At 37.2% G+C, this 13,063-nt stretch overlaps 1 protein-coding gene across 2 annotated transcripts in view; it reads left to right on the forward strand.

Moving 5' to 3' along the window:
* The window catches only part of NFATC3 (nuclear factor of activated T cells 3), a 127,682-nt gene that overhangs the window by 109,394 nt on the left and 5,225 nt on the right, over positions 1–13,063 (forward strand). Inside the window, exon 10 of one of the 2 annotated variants that reach the window (XM_070500773.1) lies at positions 6,329–6,432. The exons of the other annotated variant lie outside the window; for it this stretch is intronic. Coding sequence (XP_070356874.1) covers positions 6,329–6,429 — 101 coding nt within the window. The 3' untranslated portion in view covers positions 6,430–6,432. The remainder of the gene's footprint in view (positions 1–6,328; positions 6,433–13,063) is intronic. 2 annotated transcript variants of the gene reach the window in all.

Here is a 13,063-nt window from a genome sequence, read left to right on the forward strand (position 1 = left end):
TATACAACTATGTACCAGGGGTGCTTTAGGGAGAAGAAGAAGAAAAAAAAGATTGGCAGACAGCATTTACTGATTGCCTAGTATATGCTAAGCACCATTGTAGGCCCTCAGTGAATAAAACAGATCCTTGCCATCACAGAACTTGCTTTCTTGCATTCTGGTGGGAAGAGACAGATGGTAAACAATAGACACAATAATTAAGTAAATTATAAAATATGTTGGGAGGTAACAAGTGTTATGAAAAAAGAAAAAGAGCAAGGTAAAGGATAATTGGATTGTGGTGGGGTAAAGTGGGGTAGCAAATTGTAGTTTTAAATAGAGTAATCTAAATAAGCTTCATTGATGAGGTAACATTTGGTCAAAAACTTGAAGATGAAGAAATTACCAATATGAATACCTATAGGAAGAGTATTCCAGGCAAAAGAGACAGCCAGAGAGCTCTCACCTCTCTCTAAGGTGAGAGCGTGTCTGGTTTATTGAGGAATAGCAATGAGGCCAGTGTTGCTAAAACAAGAGTGATCTAGGGGGAAAATAGTAGGAGATGTGATCAAGAGGTAACGGGGAAGCAGAACCTGTAGGATAACAGCTCTCAAACTTTTTGGTTTCAGGACTCCTTCATATAATCTTAAAAATTATTGAAGATCCTCAAGAACTTTTATTTATGTGGCTTATGTCTATCAGTGTTCATTGTATTAGAAGTTAAAATGGAGAACTTTAAAAACAAGATTATGTAGGCACACATCCCATTACCCATTACAGCAATCAAGTTGTCACATACCATGTAGCTCCACTGGAAAACTCCACTATAAATTCATGAAAGAATGATAGTGAAAAAGGCAAAAACATCTTAGTATTATTATTAAAATGGTTTTGACCTCACAGACTCCTTAAAAGTTCTCAGGGAACCCCATGTGTCCTTGATCATTCTTTTAAGAACTGCTATGTAGGCTCTTGTAAGTCATTGTTGTCAGGTTTTGAACAGATGAATCATGATCTGATTCAGCTTCTAACAGGGTCGCTCTGCCTGCTGGGTAGAGAAAAGACTGTAGGGAAGCAAGGGCAGAAACAGAGACTGGTTAAGTTGCTATTGTAGTAATCCAGGCCAGGAATGGTGGTTTGGACTAGGTGGTAGCAGTGGAGGGCCCCAGAAATGGTCTGATTTTTGATGTATTTTAAAGATACAACCAGTAGTATTTTTTGACAGATTCCATGTAAGGGGTAAGAGAAGTTAAACATGACACCAAGGTTTTTCATGTGAGCAGCTGGAAAGATGGAGTTGCCATCAGCTAGGATGAGGAAGGCTGTGAATGCAGCAGGTTTTGGAGAAAGATCTGATGTTTGGTTTTGGATGTGTTGCGTTTAAGGATATCTTTTGAACATTCAAGTACAGATATCAAGCAGTCAGTTGGATGAAGAGTCTAGAGTTTGGAAGGGAATTATAGACTAAAGATATAAATTTGAGAGTTGTTGACATGCAGGTGGTATTTAAAGCCGTGAGACTAGATGAAGTCATTAAGTGATAAATTAATTGTCCTGTCTTTATCAATTTAAGTAATAATAATTGCATTCCTATAAAATGTTACAGAGTACCTATATATACATTTAAGGAGACACTAGCCTCTTTGAGTAAATAAGTAAACAGATTCACAGAAGTTAAACAACTTCCCTTTAGGTCACCAATCCAATAAGCAATCAAACTAGGATTCCAAAGCCTTTGTTTTTCTATACCCACCAGGTCATTGTCTTGTTTGTATAAACCAGAAACATCTATATATTGACGAGGTGGCTAAAGTAAGCAGCTTGCTAGTGGGCAGGCAGCTTAGACAAATGGGGAAATTTTGTTCATCTTCCCACAAACACATTTCAGGATTTGTAAATATTTAACTAATTTTTTTAACCTTTGAGATAAAAGGAAAATATTCTGTATCCCAAATTTATAAATTTTAAGAGAGTGTACAAAAGTCCTCCAGGTCTTGCTTTGAGTTAATGATTAGAGCTGTTAAAACCTAATTCACTCATTTCATACGATGTTCTCCCATGAGAAAACTCAAAGTTTGTGAAATTTTTTTAATATAGTAAAATATACATAACAAAATTTACCGTTTTAGCCATTTTAAGCGTACAGTTCAGTGGCATTAAGTACATTGACAATATTGTGTAACCATCACCACTATTTCAAGAACTTTTTCATTACCCCAAACAAGAACTCTATACGCGTTAAACAATAATTCTCCCTTCTCTCTCCCCACTATCAGCCTGTAGTAACTTCTGTTCTACTTTCTGTCTCTATGACTTTCCCAACTCCAGATGTGTAAGTGGAATCATACAACGTTTGTCCTTTTGAGTGTGGCTTGTTTCTCTTAGCATAATGTTTCCAAGATTCAGCCGTGTTGTAAGCATATATCTGAATTTTATTCCTTTTTATGGCTGAATAATATTTCATTGTGTATATATACCACATTTTATTTATCTATTCATCTGTTGAAAGACATTTGGCGTGTTTCCACCCTTTGGCTATTTGTGAATGATGCTGTTATGAACATTGCTGTACTGTATGTGTTTGAGTCTCTGTTTTCTGTTCTGTTGGGTAACCCAGGAGTGGATTACTGGATCATCTGGAAAATCTTTGTTCAACTTTTTGAGGAACTGCCAAACTGGTGTTTTCCCATGGTAGCTGCATCACATTTTAAAAAAAATAATACCCATCTTAAATGGGTATGAAGTGGTATCTCAGTGTGAGTTTTGATTTTTATTTCCCTAATGACTAATGAAGTTGAGCATCTTTTCATGACCTTATTGGTCATTTGTATATCTTCTCTGGAGAATATCTAGTCAAATCTTTTGCCCATTCTTTGGTTGATTTGTTTTTTGTTGTTGAGTTGTAGGAGTTCTTTACAAGGTCTGGATGCTAATCCCTTGTCAGATATATTATTTGCAAATATTTTCTCCCATTCCATGGATTGTCTTTTCACTCTCTTGATAGTGTCCTTTGATGTTTTTAATTTTGATGAAGTCCAGTTTATCTATTTTTTCTTTTGTTTCCTGTGCTTTTAATGTCATACTTAAGAAATCATTGCCTAATCCAAAGTCGTGAAGATTTTCCCTACATTTTCTTCTTCTAAGAGTTTTATAATTTTAATTATGTTTAGGTCTTTGATCCATTTTGAGTTAACTCTGTATATGATGTGAGGCAGGAGTCTAACTTCCATTCTTTTGCATGTGGGTATCCAGTTTTCTGTGTACCGTTTGTTGAAAAGACTGCCTTTTCCCCATTGAATGGTCTTAGAGCCTTTGATTGAAAATGAATTGACCGTGTATTGTGAGAGTTTGTTTCTGGGCTTTCTATTCTATTACTTTGGTCTGTCTGTCTATCCGCATTGCCAGTATCACACTGTTTTGATTACTGTAGCTTTGTAGTAAGTTTTGAAATTAGGAAATATGAGTCCTCCATTTTGTTGTTTTTGAAGACTGTTTTGACTCTTCAGGGTCCTTTGAGGTTCCATGTCAATTTCAGGATGGGTTTTTCTATTTATGCAAAAACACTGTTGGGGTTTTGATAGGGATTGCATTGAATCTCTACATTGCTTTGGGTAGTATCATCTTAAGCAATATTAAGTCTTCCAAACCATGAACATGGGATAGTTTCTATTTATTTAGAACTTTAATTTCTTTCAGTAATGTGTAGTTTTTAGTGTACAGATCTTACACTTCCTTGGTTAATTCCTAGATATTTTAATCTTTTTGATGCTATTGTAAATGGAATTGATTTTTAAATTTCCTTTTTGGATTGTTCATTGAAAGTGTATGGAATACAGCTGAATTTTGTGTGTTAATCTTATATCCTATAACTGCTGACTTAATTTATTAGCACTAACATTTTTTTGTGTGTTGATTCTTTGAGCTTTCTATGTATAAGATCATCTCATTTGTGGAAATAGATAATTTTACCTCTTCCTTTCCAATTTGGATGCCTTTTATTTCTTTAGCCTAATTGCTCTGGCTAGAACTTTTAGTACTGTGTTGAATAGAAGAGGCAAAAGTAGACATTCTTATCTTGTTCTTGATCTTAGGGGGAAAACTTTCAGTCTTTCACCATTGAATGTGATGTTATCCATGTGTTTTTCATGTATGGCCTTTATGATATCAAGCAAATTCCCTTTTATTTCTAGTTTATTGAGTGTGTTTATCTTGAAGTGGCATTGAATTTTATCACACGCTTTTTCTGCATCAGTTGGATGATCGTGTGGGTTTTTTTCCTTCATTTTAGTAAAGTGTAGTGTATTACATTAATTGATTTTTATATGTTGAACCATCTTTGCATTCTGGGAGTAAATCTCACTTGGTCATGATGTATAATCCTTTTAATATGCTGCTTAATTCAGTTTGCTAGTATTTTGCTGAGGATTTTTTGCATTTATATTCAAAGGGGATATTCTTAGTTTTCTTTTCTTGTAGTGTCTTTGTCTGGCTTTGCTATCAGGGTAATGCTGGCCTTAGAATGCGTTAGGAAGTGTTCCTTCCTCTCTAATCTTTTGGAAGAATTTAAACAGGGTTCGTGCTAATTCTTCCTTAAATGTTTGGTCACAGTTTTTGCAATAGAAAGAAATGAATCAAGTATTTTTTTAGAGCCATTAACAGAATTTTAAGGAACTAGAAAGATGTCTCCAGGAGTGCAGGTTTCCATAAGCACAATGTGAAATTACCACTGTGTGAGCCAACTCACAAAAGCTGCCAGTGTCAGTTGGGCTCCTTAGCTTTGTTCCTGGGCTTCTTCTAATTTATGTGGTGATTACCTGGAATCATGTGTTCTATACCCCCAAGTCTGTTTTAAGGATTCAGTTGTGGAGATTGGGCACCCTCAGAAAGGAAACTTTTGACATTATATCTTCAGTCGTTAAGCTACTTTGCACGTACTGTAGTCCTTAAATCGCTTCTGAAAACTAGGTGAGTAATCTCAAATTTAGTAATAAAAAAGCTTAAGGCAGGGACTGGCCTGGTGGTGCAGCGGTTAAGTTTGCAAGTTCCACTTTGGCAGCCCAGGGTTCACCGATTTCGGATCCCGGGTGTGGACATGGCACCGCTTTCGCAAGCCGTGCTGTGGAAGGTGTCCCACATATAAAAAAGTAGAGGAACATGGGCACGGATGTGAGCTCAGGGCCAGTCTTCCTCAGCAAAAAGAGGAGGATTGGCAGCAGATGTTAGCTCAGGGCTAATCTTCCTCAAAAAAAAAAAAGAAAGCTTGAGGCAGAAAAATTTTTCATAAGCACAAAGGATTTCTGGGTTTTGTGTTGCATTTTGTTTTGTTTTACCCCTTTAGTGAGGCTGCATTTTGCACTTGGCTCCTTCTTTGTTTTCCCTCCTTTATCTGTCTAAGACAAGGGTATTAACCACTGTTCACAGAGACTACATACAGATTCTTCTCTTCTAAGGTAAAATAAGCATTCTTCTAGAATCTAAAAGGTTAGGTCCTTTGTCGTTAGTTGTATGGCAAAGACCAAAAATAATTCCTTATAGGCCAAAGGAGAAGGCTTTGCCTCATTGTATTTTGGGCTCTTTAACTGGGGCATCTGAATGTGTCAGCCACTACCACAAAACTGACCAGTACAATGACTTTCAAACATTTTTGACAGCTTCCCACAATAAGAAGTAGACTTTATAGCATGACCCGATATATAACAAACAAAAACATATACACAACTAACTTGAAAGTCTCACAAACCAATTCTTAACCTTTATTGAAGAAAATGCAGCCTGCTGTCTTCTATTTTGTTCTATTTCTTTTTTTTTTAATTTAAATATTGAGTTCAACTCTCTGAAGTGATTTTATAACCTGCTAATGTTTATGAACTTTAGTTTAAAAATTATTCCTCCATGACCCCTAAAGTATTGTGTGTTTGTAGTTTTCTGGGCTACTACCTTTAGACATTTTGATTCTGTGGACTGAAGTAGAGTCTAGGAGTTTATATTTTTATTGAGTGCCCAGATAATTCTAATGTAGCCATAGATGAGCATTTGGGAACTACTAATAGATCTAATCTAATAAAAACTAGTTTATTTAAAACTCCCTTAAAATCGCTGAAAATCATCATTGTAACTTTTTGACTTATTGCCCTTTCAGTTTTAGAAAATAAATAAGCCGTTACCTAAAGTCTCTAGACTCCAATATTCATATTATGTAATAAAATGTTGGGAGCCGTTTAATGTGGTGATTGACAGATAAAGGACAATTAAATTCTTCTTGATTATAGAAGAAAAACAGGTTGGGCTATAGTAGATTGTTACCCTCTGGTTTGTTCCATTCAGTATGATGTTGTCTTCTTTGACACAGACCAGTTTATGTCTGACTTGGAACACCAGCCATCAGGTTCAGCAAAGAAATGGCCTAACCACAGTGAGCTCTCATTTCCAGCTCCTTTCTGGAGAATCTAGAGGGTGAGTGTTGATTGAAATGTATCATTGTTTTTGTGTCCAAGTCTGGTATTTGCATGCAGTGGCTGGATTTGCATGTACTGCAGAGGAGAGGGTACACACTGGTACCTTCTTGGTAGGACCACTCATTATCTTTGGAGCTACACTGTGACTGCAAGACTCTGCTTTTTAACTCTAACCACACTCAGGCTCTCACACTTGTGCTTGTAATTTTAGTCTAGGTTTGAATAAAAGGCAAATGTTTAATTGGATTTATCAAACGAAAGCAGAGAGAGGCCCATCTGTATGAATCCTGTGGCTTGGGTGCTGAGTAAATTTGGTTGGTGATCAGGTCTGTAAGCCTACTCATTTCTGGTCAAGTACTCTAAGTTTTGATGTGAGGCAGTATGGGATGGAAATAACCAGGAAATTTTATCCATTTGCCAGAGGCAACCTGGATCATTGACCCTTGAGCCTACCCTGTAGGCCTATGTTTGCATTCCTGGTAGTTCATCTGGGGCTTCATTTGGAAGGAATCCATAGTAGAGTCAGTGTTTGTGAGGGAGGAGGGGCTAGGCCTCAGGCCTCTCTACCTTAGCAGCTGACCAGGAACACAGCCCTCTCTTACTATCCCGCAGCTCCTTTCTTCAAAGACTCTCAAAGCCACTTAAGAAAGTATGTGATGGAAATTACAAATATACAAATTGTAATTCTCAAAATGCCATTTGAATTTCATTTTAATGAATTTAGATTTGGAAGGGGACTTAGAAATCATGTCCACTACCCAAATCTTTATTTTTAGGATACTGAAGCCTCCTGATCAGACAAGGCACCAAAACTCTGGCTTCTCCCAAAAGCCAGGCCTGCCCTGATCTCATATCATTCTTGTCTCTAATCACGAGAGAAGTAAAAGTGGCAGCTAAATTCCTCTGTATCTAAAACTCTCAGGAGAGTTATAACCAGAAGGATTTAAATGAATTTCCTCATATTATGGTTGAGAAAATCAGTTGAAGAAAGATTAAGTAAATTGCCCTGGTCACATCACAGCTGAACCAAGATTAAAGCTTATTTCTTCCAGCGTTTACTCCATTGCTCTTCCCTTATGTGAAGCAACAAGTTGATCACTAATGATCTGGGTAAGAAGTGTTTCTGTGAAGTAAGTGGATGACTAAGGAGTGAACAGGAGGTAAGAACATAGAAACAGCAGGCAGTTTAGATAACTCCTTTAAGATGTTAAGCAATGAAAGAAGAAATTAGTTGTAGAGGGCTGTGTAGGGTCTAGAGTTTTTAATTGTCTGCTTGCTTGCTTGTTTGAGATAGAGAGACTTACCTGTATTTAAGCAGTGATGAGAAGGATCCAGGAGGGGTGGTGGGTAGATTGATTAAAGAAATGGAAGAATGAAGAAAATTGATGGAGCGAGGTCTTGAAGAGGCAAGCATGTGGGGTCCATAGTGCAGATGGTAGAATGAGTCATGTGGATTTATGGCTTTGGAGCTCAGGTTTGGCCCCTAGAGATCATAGATTTGGGAGTCAAAAGTATATAGAAATGGACAAGATTATTCAGAGAAAATGTACAAAGTGAAAAAAATAAGGAAATGAACAGAATCTTCTGATAATCCTAAAAGTCTTCTGAATCCCACATCTTAACCCAAATTGAAAAGAAGCTTTTTTTCTTTTACATTTCAATTTTTGCTGATACAAAAGGGTACATGCTGATACTTGAATATATATTCAAGTACCTGTGTACTGTTTACTCAGCTGGAGATTTAATGTTTGTCTTTGTAGAATGTTTTGAGTTACAACCTTTCCTAGAGGAAATACCTGTATGACACTGAGTATAGCATCAGTCACGTACAGAAGAGGTTTCTTAAAAAGAAAGGACCCTTGGGGGCTGGCCTGGTGGCCTAGAGGTTAAGTTCTTGTGCTGTGCTTCAGTGGCCCAGGGTTTGCGAGTTTGGATCCTGAGCGTGGACCTATGCCCTGCTCATCAAGCCATGCTGTGGCAGCATCCCACATATAAAATAGAGGACTGTTACCACAGATGTTAGTTCAGTAATAATCTTCCTCAAGCAAAAAGAGGAAGATTGGCAACAGATGTCAGCTCAGGGCCACTCTTCCTCACCAAAAAAAAAAAAAAGAAGAAGAAGAAAGAAAAAAGAAAGAACCCTTAAGAACCCTTAATAATAGGACTGATCTCCCCCTCAACCAGTTGTGGTGGGGAAAAAGTGTCATAATTTTTCTTTACTGTTATTAAAAGCTAATATTAAAAGTGAAGGATATCTTCTGATCATTGTGCATGTATTTTCAGTCTGTCCTGTAGTTGAAAGCTATCTATAGCTCAGGGTGAAATTTAAAATAACTTGGCTAAAAACTTGGCATTATAGGCCTTAAGCTGTTTATCTTGGTACTTGTTTAAAATACTTAAAAAGTGTTTCTGTGTTACCTTTATGGTGGTCAGTTTTATTTTTGTTAATAATAAAAGCTAGGTTACTAGAATGGAGATCCAAAAATACAATGGCTTAACCACATTGGAAGTTTCTTTCCCACCTCATGGTAATTTAAAGATAAGGATTCTTTTCATTTCATTGTTCCTCTGTCACTCTAGATATTGTCAGAGCAGAGTCACCATTTTGACTAAGTCTTAGCCCAAAGCAAGGGGCCAGGGAAGGAAGGGAAGAGGTTATCGAGCAAGTGGTGAAGAGGATGCACACATCACTTTTGCGCACATTTCACTGGAGAAAACAGATCACATGGCCCTACTTAGCTATAAAAGGGAAGCTGGGAAATGTAGTCTATAGCTGGGTGGCCATGTGACTAGTTAAACTCAATTACTAGAGAAGAATGAGTTAGGACAGTTAGCAGTCTATCATAGATACCTTCTCAATTTTCAGGAACTTTTTTCTGTCCTTAGTCTGAGAAAGCAAATTAATTAGATTTTGATAAATGCAAATTAATTCTTCTGCTCATGCCATAAATAAGTGAATTCAATATTTCCTGCATTTAGTTTAGATGGTGTTCTGTTTTTTTTCACAGATTGGCACCTGGGCTAACAACTGTTGCCAGTCTTCTTTTTTTCTGCTTTATTTCCCAAACCCCCCGTAGATAGTTGTATATCTTAGTTGCAGGTCCTTCTAGTTGTGGGATGTGGGACGCCGCCTCAACGTGGCCTGACGAGCGGTGCCATGTCCACGCCCAGGATCCGAACCCTGGGCTGCCGCAGCGGAGCGTGCGAACTTAACCACTCGGCCACGGGGCCGGCCCCTAGATGGTGTTCTTATAACTTATCAAATAATCTAAAAGTAAATCTTAGCAAAACTGTGCTAGATAACCATATAATATACCATAAAATAATACCAGATTTCTCATCCATTTAAAATCATTTCTGTTCCTTTACTTTGAAACTTCTCTTGTCTCTTCATTTCAAGGGAAATTCAGAAAATTATTGCACCTATATATAGCCTTCATTAAACAAAAATAACATCTCCATAAAATTGTTCTTGTGGAGAATGAATTATATACCTTTAATCTTGGATTGTAGGGAAGGGAAGAAAAGATGAAACTTTGATGAATGTTCATTGCAGGCTCAAGATGAAATAACATATATAAATACAAAAATCCCTTACAAAAATGCTCAAGATGCTCATATGGTAGTTATTAATGACCTTTGGGCTTTTGCATATATGACAGTGTGCATCTGCCTACTCCAGAGGCAGTGCCCTGGGTTACCCTGCTCCGTTCCACCTGATGGTGAGATTTCATACCCATACCATGCTTGTCAGCCCTAACTTTGGATCCTTAAGCATTGGAAATAGCTCTAAATAAGAGACCTCTTGTTACTCAAACACCTCATTCCGTTGTGTAGAAATAGCTTTCCTAGTGGACTGCATATCTGAATGTTGGATAAAAAAGTTGTTTTTTCTTATAGCAAATATTGTTGATGGCTCTGACTACTACTGTTGTGGTGGCACAGGCAATCCAGATGTTGGGGTAGTGGGAGTTGAGGATGATGGCTGCCACAACTGGGCCAAATGCTGTGACCTACATAACCTCTTAGCCTGGGTGTTGAGGGCTGTTGACTCTTGTTCGAAGCTTTTAATTTACTTTACTCTTTAAAGGGGGTAAATGATAAAATTGTACAGTAGTGGCATAAACGACTCTTTATGCCCTTAAATTGGTGAAAAAAATAAAGCTAGCTCATATATTTTGTGGACTAGAGTTTAAATAAATCAGTAAATTCATGCATATATACATTCAAAAGGAAGTGAAAATGAAATTGCAACCATTAATATTTTTAAGAAATAAGTATTGTGTTTATCAAGATTGCTAATGATTTATGTATAAATTACATCATAGATTCGTTTACTAGTAATAATTTAACTTGCTTAGTTGAATTTTGCCCAGTTACGGTAGAAAGATATCTCAGGAATCAATAGGTGGGAACCCGAACTCAGATCCCTCAGCATAAGGGAGAAGTGAGGGGGAAAAGAGAGCAGAGGACTTGTATACTACACTATGCTCAAGTTATTGCTAAAGGACAGTGGAAGTACTGCTTTGTGGGAAGCAGTTTGTTGAGTCCTTTGTTGAAAAGACTGCTTTGTTGCAGTTCTGACTCCCCTGTCCTAAAATTCATATTCACTATTCACCTGTAGCGATCATTTGAGCATAATTTTTGTTGTTACTTTTCCAAGTCCCCAAATTATATTAAAGATTCAGTTGGAAAGTAATTTTATTCAGCACTCAATATGTACCAAGCACTAAGGATTCCATGGAGAACAAGATAGACAAGGTCCCTGCCCTATTGGAACTTAAATCTACTGACTAATTATTATGTATTAATATTATGTATTAAAGTATATTTGAATGTAGTCAGCTTGAGTGCTTTTTTGTGAAAAATCTTCTGGGCTTTATCATAGTCTTAAAATCCTAAACTGTTAAGAACCTTCCAGGTTGCTTCAGCTAAGTGTGGTTAGGCACAGCAGGCAAAAGAACAGCAGAACTTTGGTAAAGGGGAGCAGAAATAACTCAGCTTCAGTTAGACTTTTGCCATAAACAACACCACCTGGCTACTTCAGAAAATGATGTGTTCATCCTTATCATCAAAGTATATTTCGTAAGTGGGTAGAGAATGCTAGATATAGACCCTTATCCTCAAGAAAATGTAAGCATTGACTTGCTCATAAAGACACAGGAAAACAACACATCATGTGGTTTTTTATGACGATGTCACCATTTTTAATCACCTTATAGTTTTAAAACTTGAACGAGATAAGAATTGAATAAGGTGGGTTTCATGGTAGCCTGAAACATCTTTGAATTTACCATCTTTGGAAACTAAGTGATAGGAAAAGATGAACTTGAATGTGAGCTGGGTTCTTACTTTTATATTTGGCTTTTTGCCATTGCTATGAGACCTGTCTAAAATAGACACTGTCTTAATTAAAATCATATCCATGTGTTAGTCTCAATAACTCTGGTCCCCTTCCTCCTCCACTACCTACTGAACTTTCAGTGTACTAGTTTCAAATAGCTTCCAAGTAATTGTATTGAATTAGGATCCATTTATTGTTATCAGAAATTGATGTTTCCTCAAGTGGTAAGATCCTTGCCCTTCAGGAGCTCACAGCCTGTTTGAAAGACAGATAATGATACCTACTGATAATCTAATGTGTTGAGTAATATTAGAGGGCATGCACAGAGATCATGGGCCATCCTTGTGCTGCCTCTTAACATGAGACTAGCCCATAGACCCACCCATGGAATTCACACTCAAAACACTGTTCCTTGCTTCTTATGTGGCTTGGAGTAACAGAGGTCCCAAGGGCTGCCTTCTCTATTTATGTCCCCTTTATATTCTCATTCTATATACTATATAAGAGGGTTTTTTTAAATCTCTATTATACCTATGAGGAAACTGGAAGAGAAAATGTATTGTCATGCAAAGCATTTTCATAACTTTTCATTTGTATAGAACTATTCCAGTGAGTTATTTCTAGCGGTCAAGTGTAGGTTTAGATTAATTCCATCCTTCTTTGCAAACCATCATGAACAGTCAATAAATCCTAGCCTGGCAAATTTACTTAAAAAGCATCCTCTATCTGACAAAGACCTTCATAACTTTGTACCAGTGACCTTCAAAAATTGGACTCAATGAGTGATTATTAGCCTGCCAGCACTGATTAATCTTCACCCTTTTGTAACTAGATTCCTTTAGCTTCCAGTCTCTACTACTTTACTATTCGATATTAGATACTAACTACAGTTCAGCCAAATCTTCATCCCTCATTTCTTTGCCCTTCTGAGTGCCCTTTGAAAATTTGTCTGTTGATATAAAGCCATAGATGTCTACAGTTGAAAGAGATCTTACTAGTTTAACACCATCATTGTATAGATAAGGAAATGGAGTCTTAGATATGTGAAATAATTTCTCCAAGGACACACATGGCGTTAGTGGCAGGGCATGTATTCAAAGCAAACCTAATTTCTAGGCCACCCCTCTGCTTACATATTTGCTTTCCCAGGTCCTATCTTCTTAGAGCACAGTGCTACTCCCCCGACTCATTGTTTTCAGCCTTCTGCTCTCTGTTGGAACTGTAAAACTTCCAGGTCTCTAGTATGAAGATGCCTAAATCTCTTCTTGCTCTGACTATTCACTGT

This window comes from Equus asinus, chromosome 28 (assembly GCF_041296235.1).
Source record: "Equus asinus isolate D_3611 breed Donkey chromosome 28, EquAss-T2T_v2, whole genome shotgun sequence".
NCBI lineage: Eukaryota > Metazoa > Chordata > Mammalia > Perissodactyla > Equidae > Equus > Equus asinus.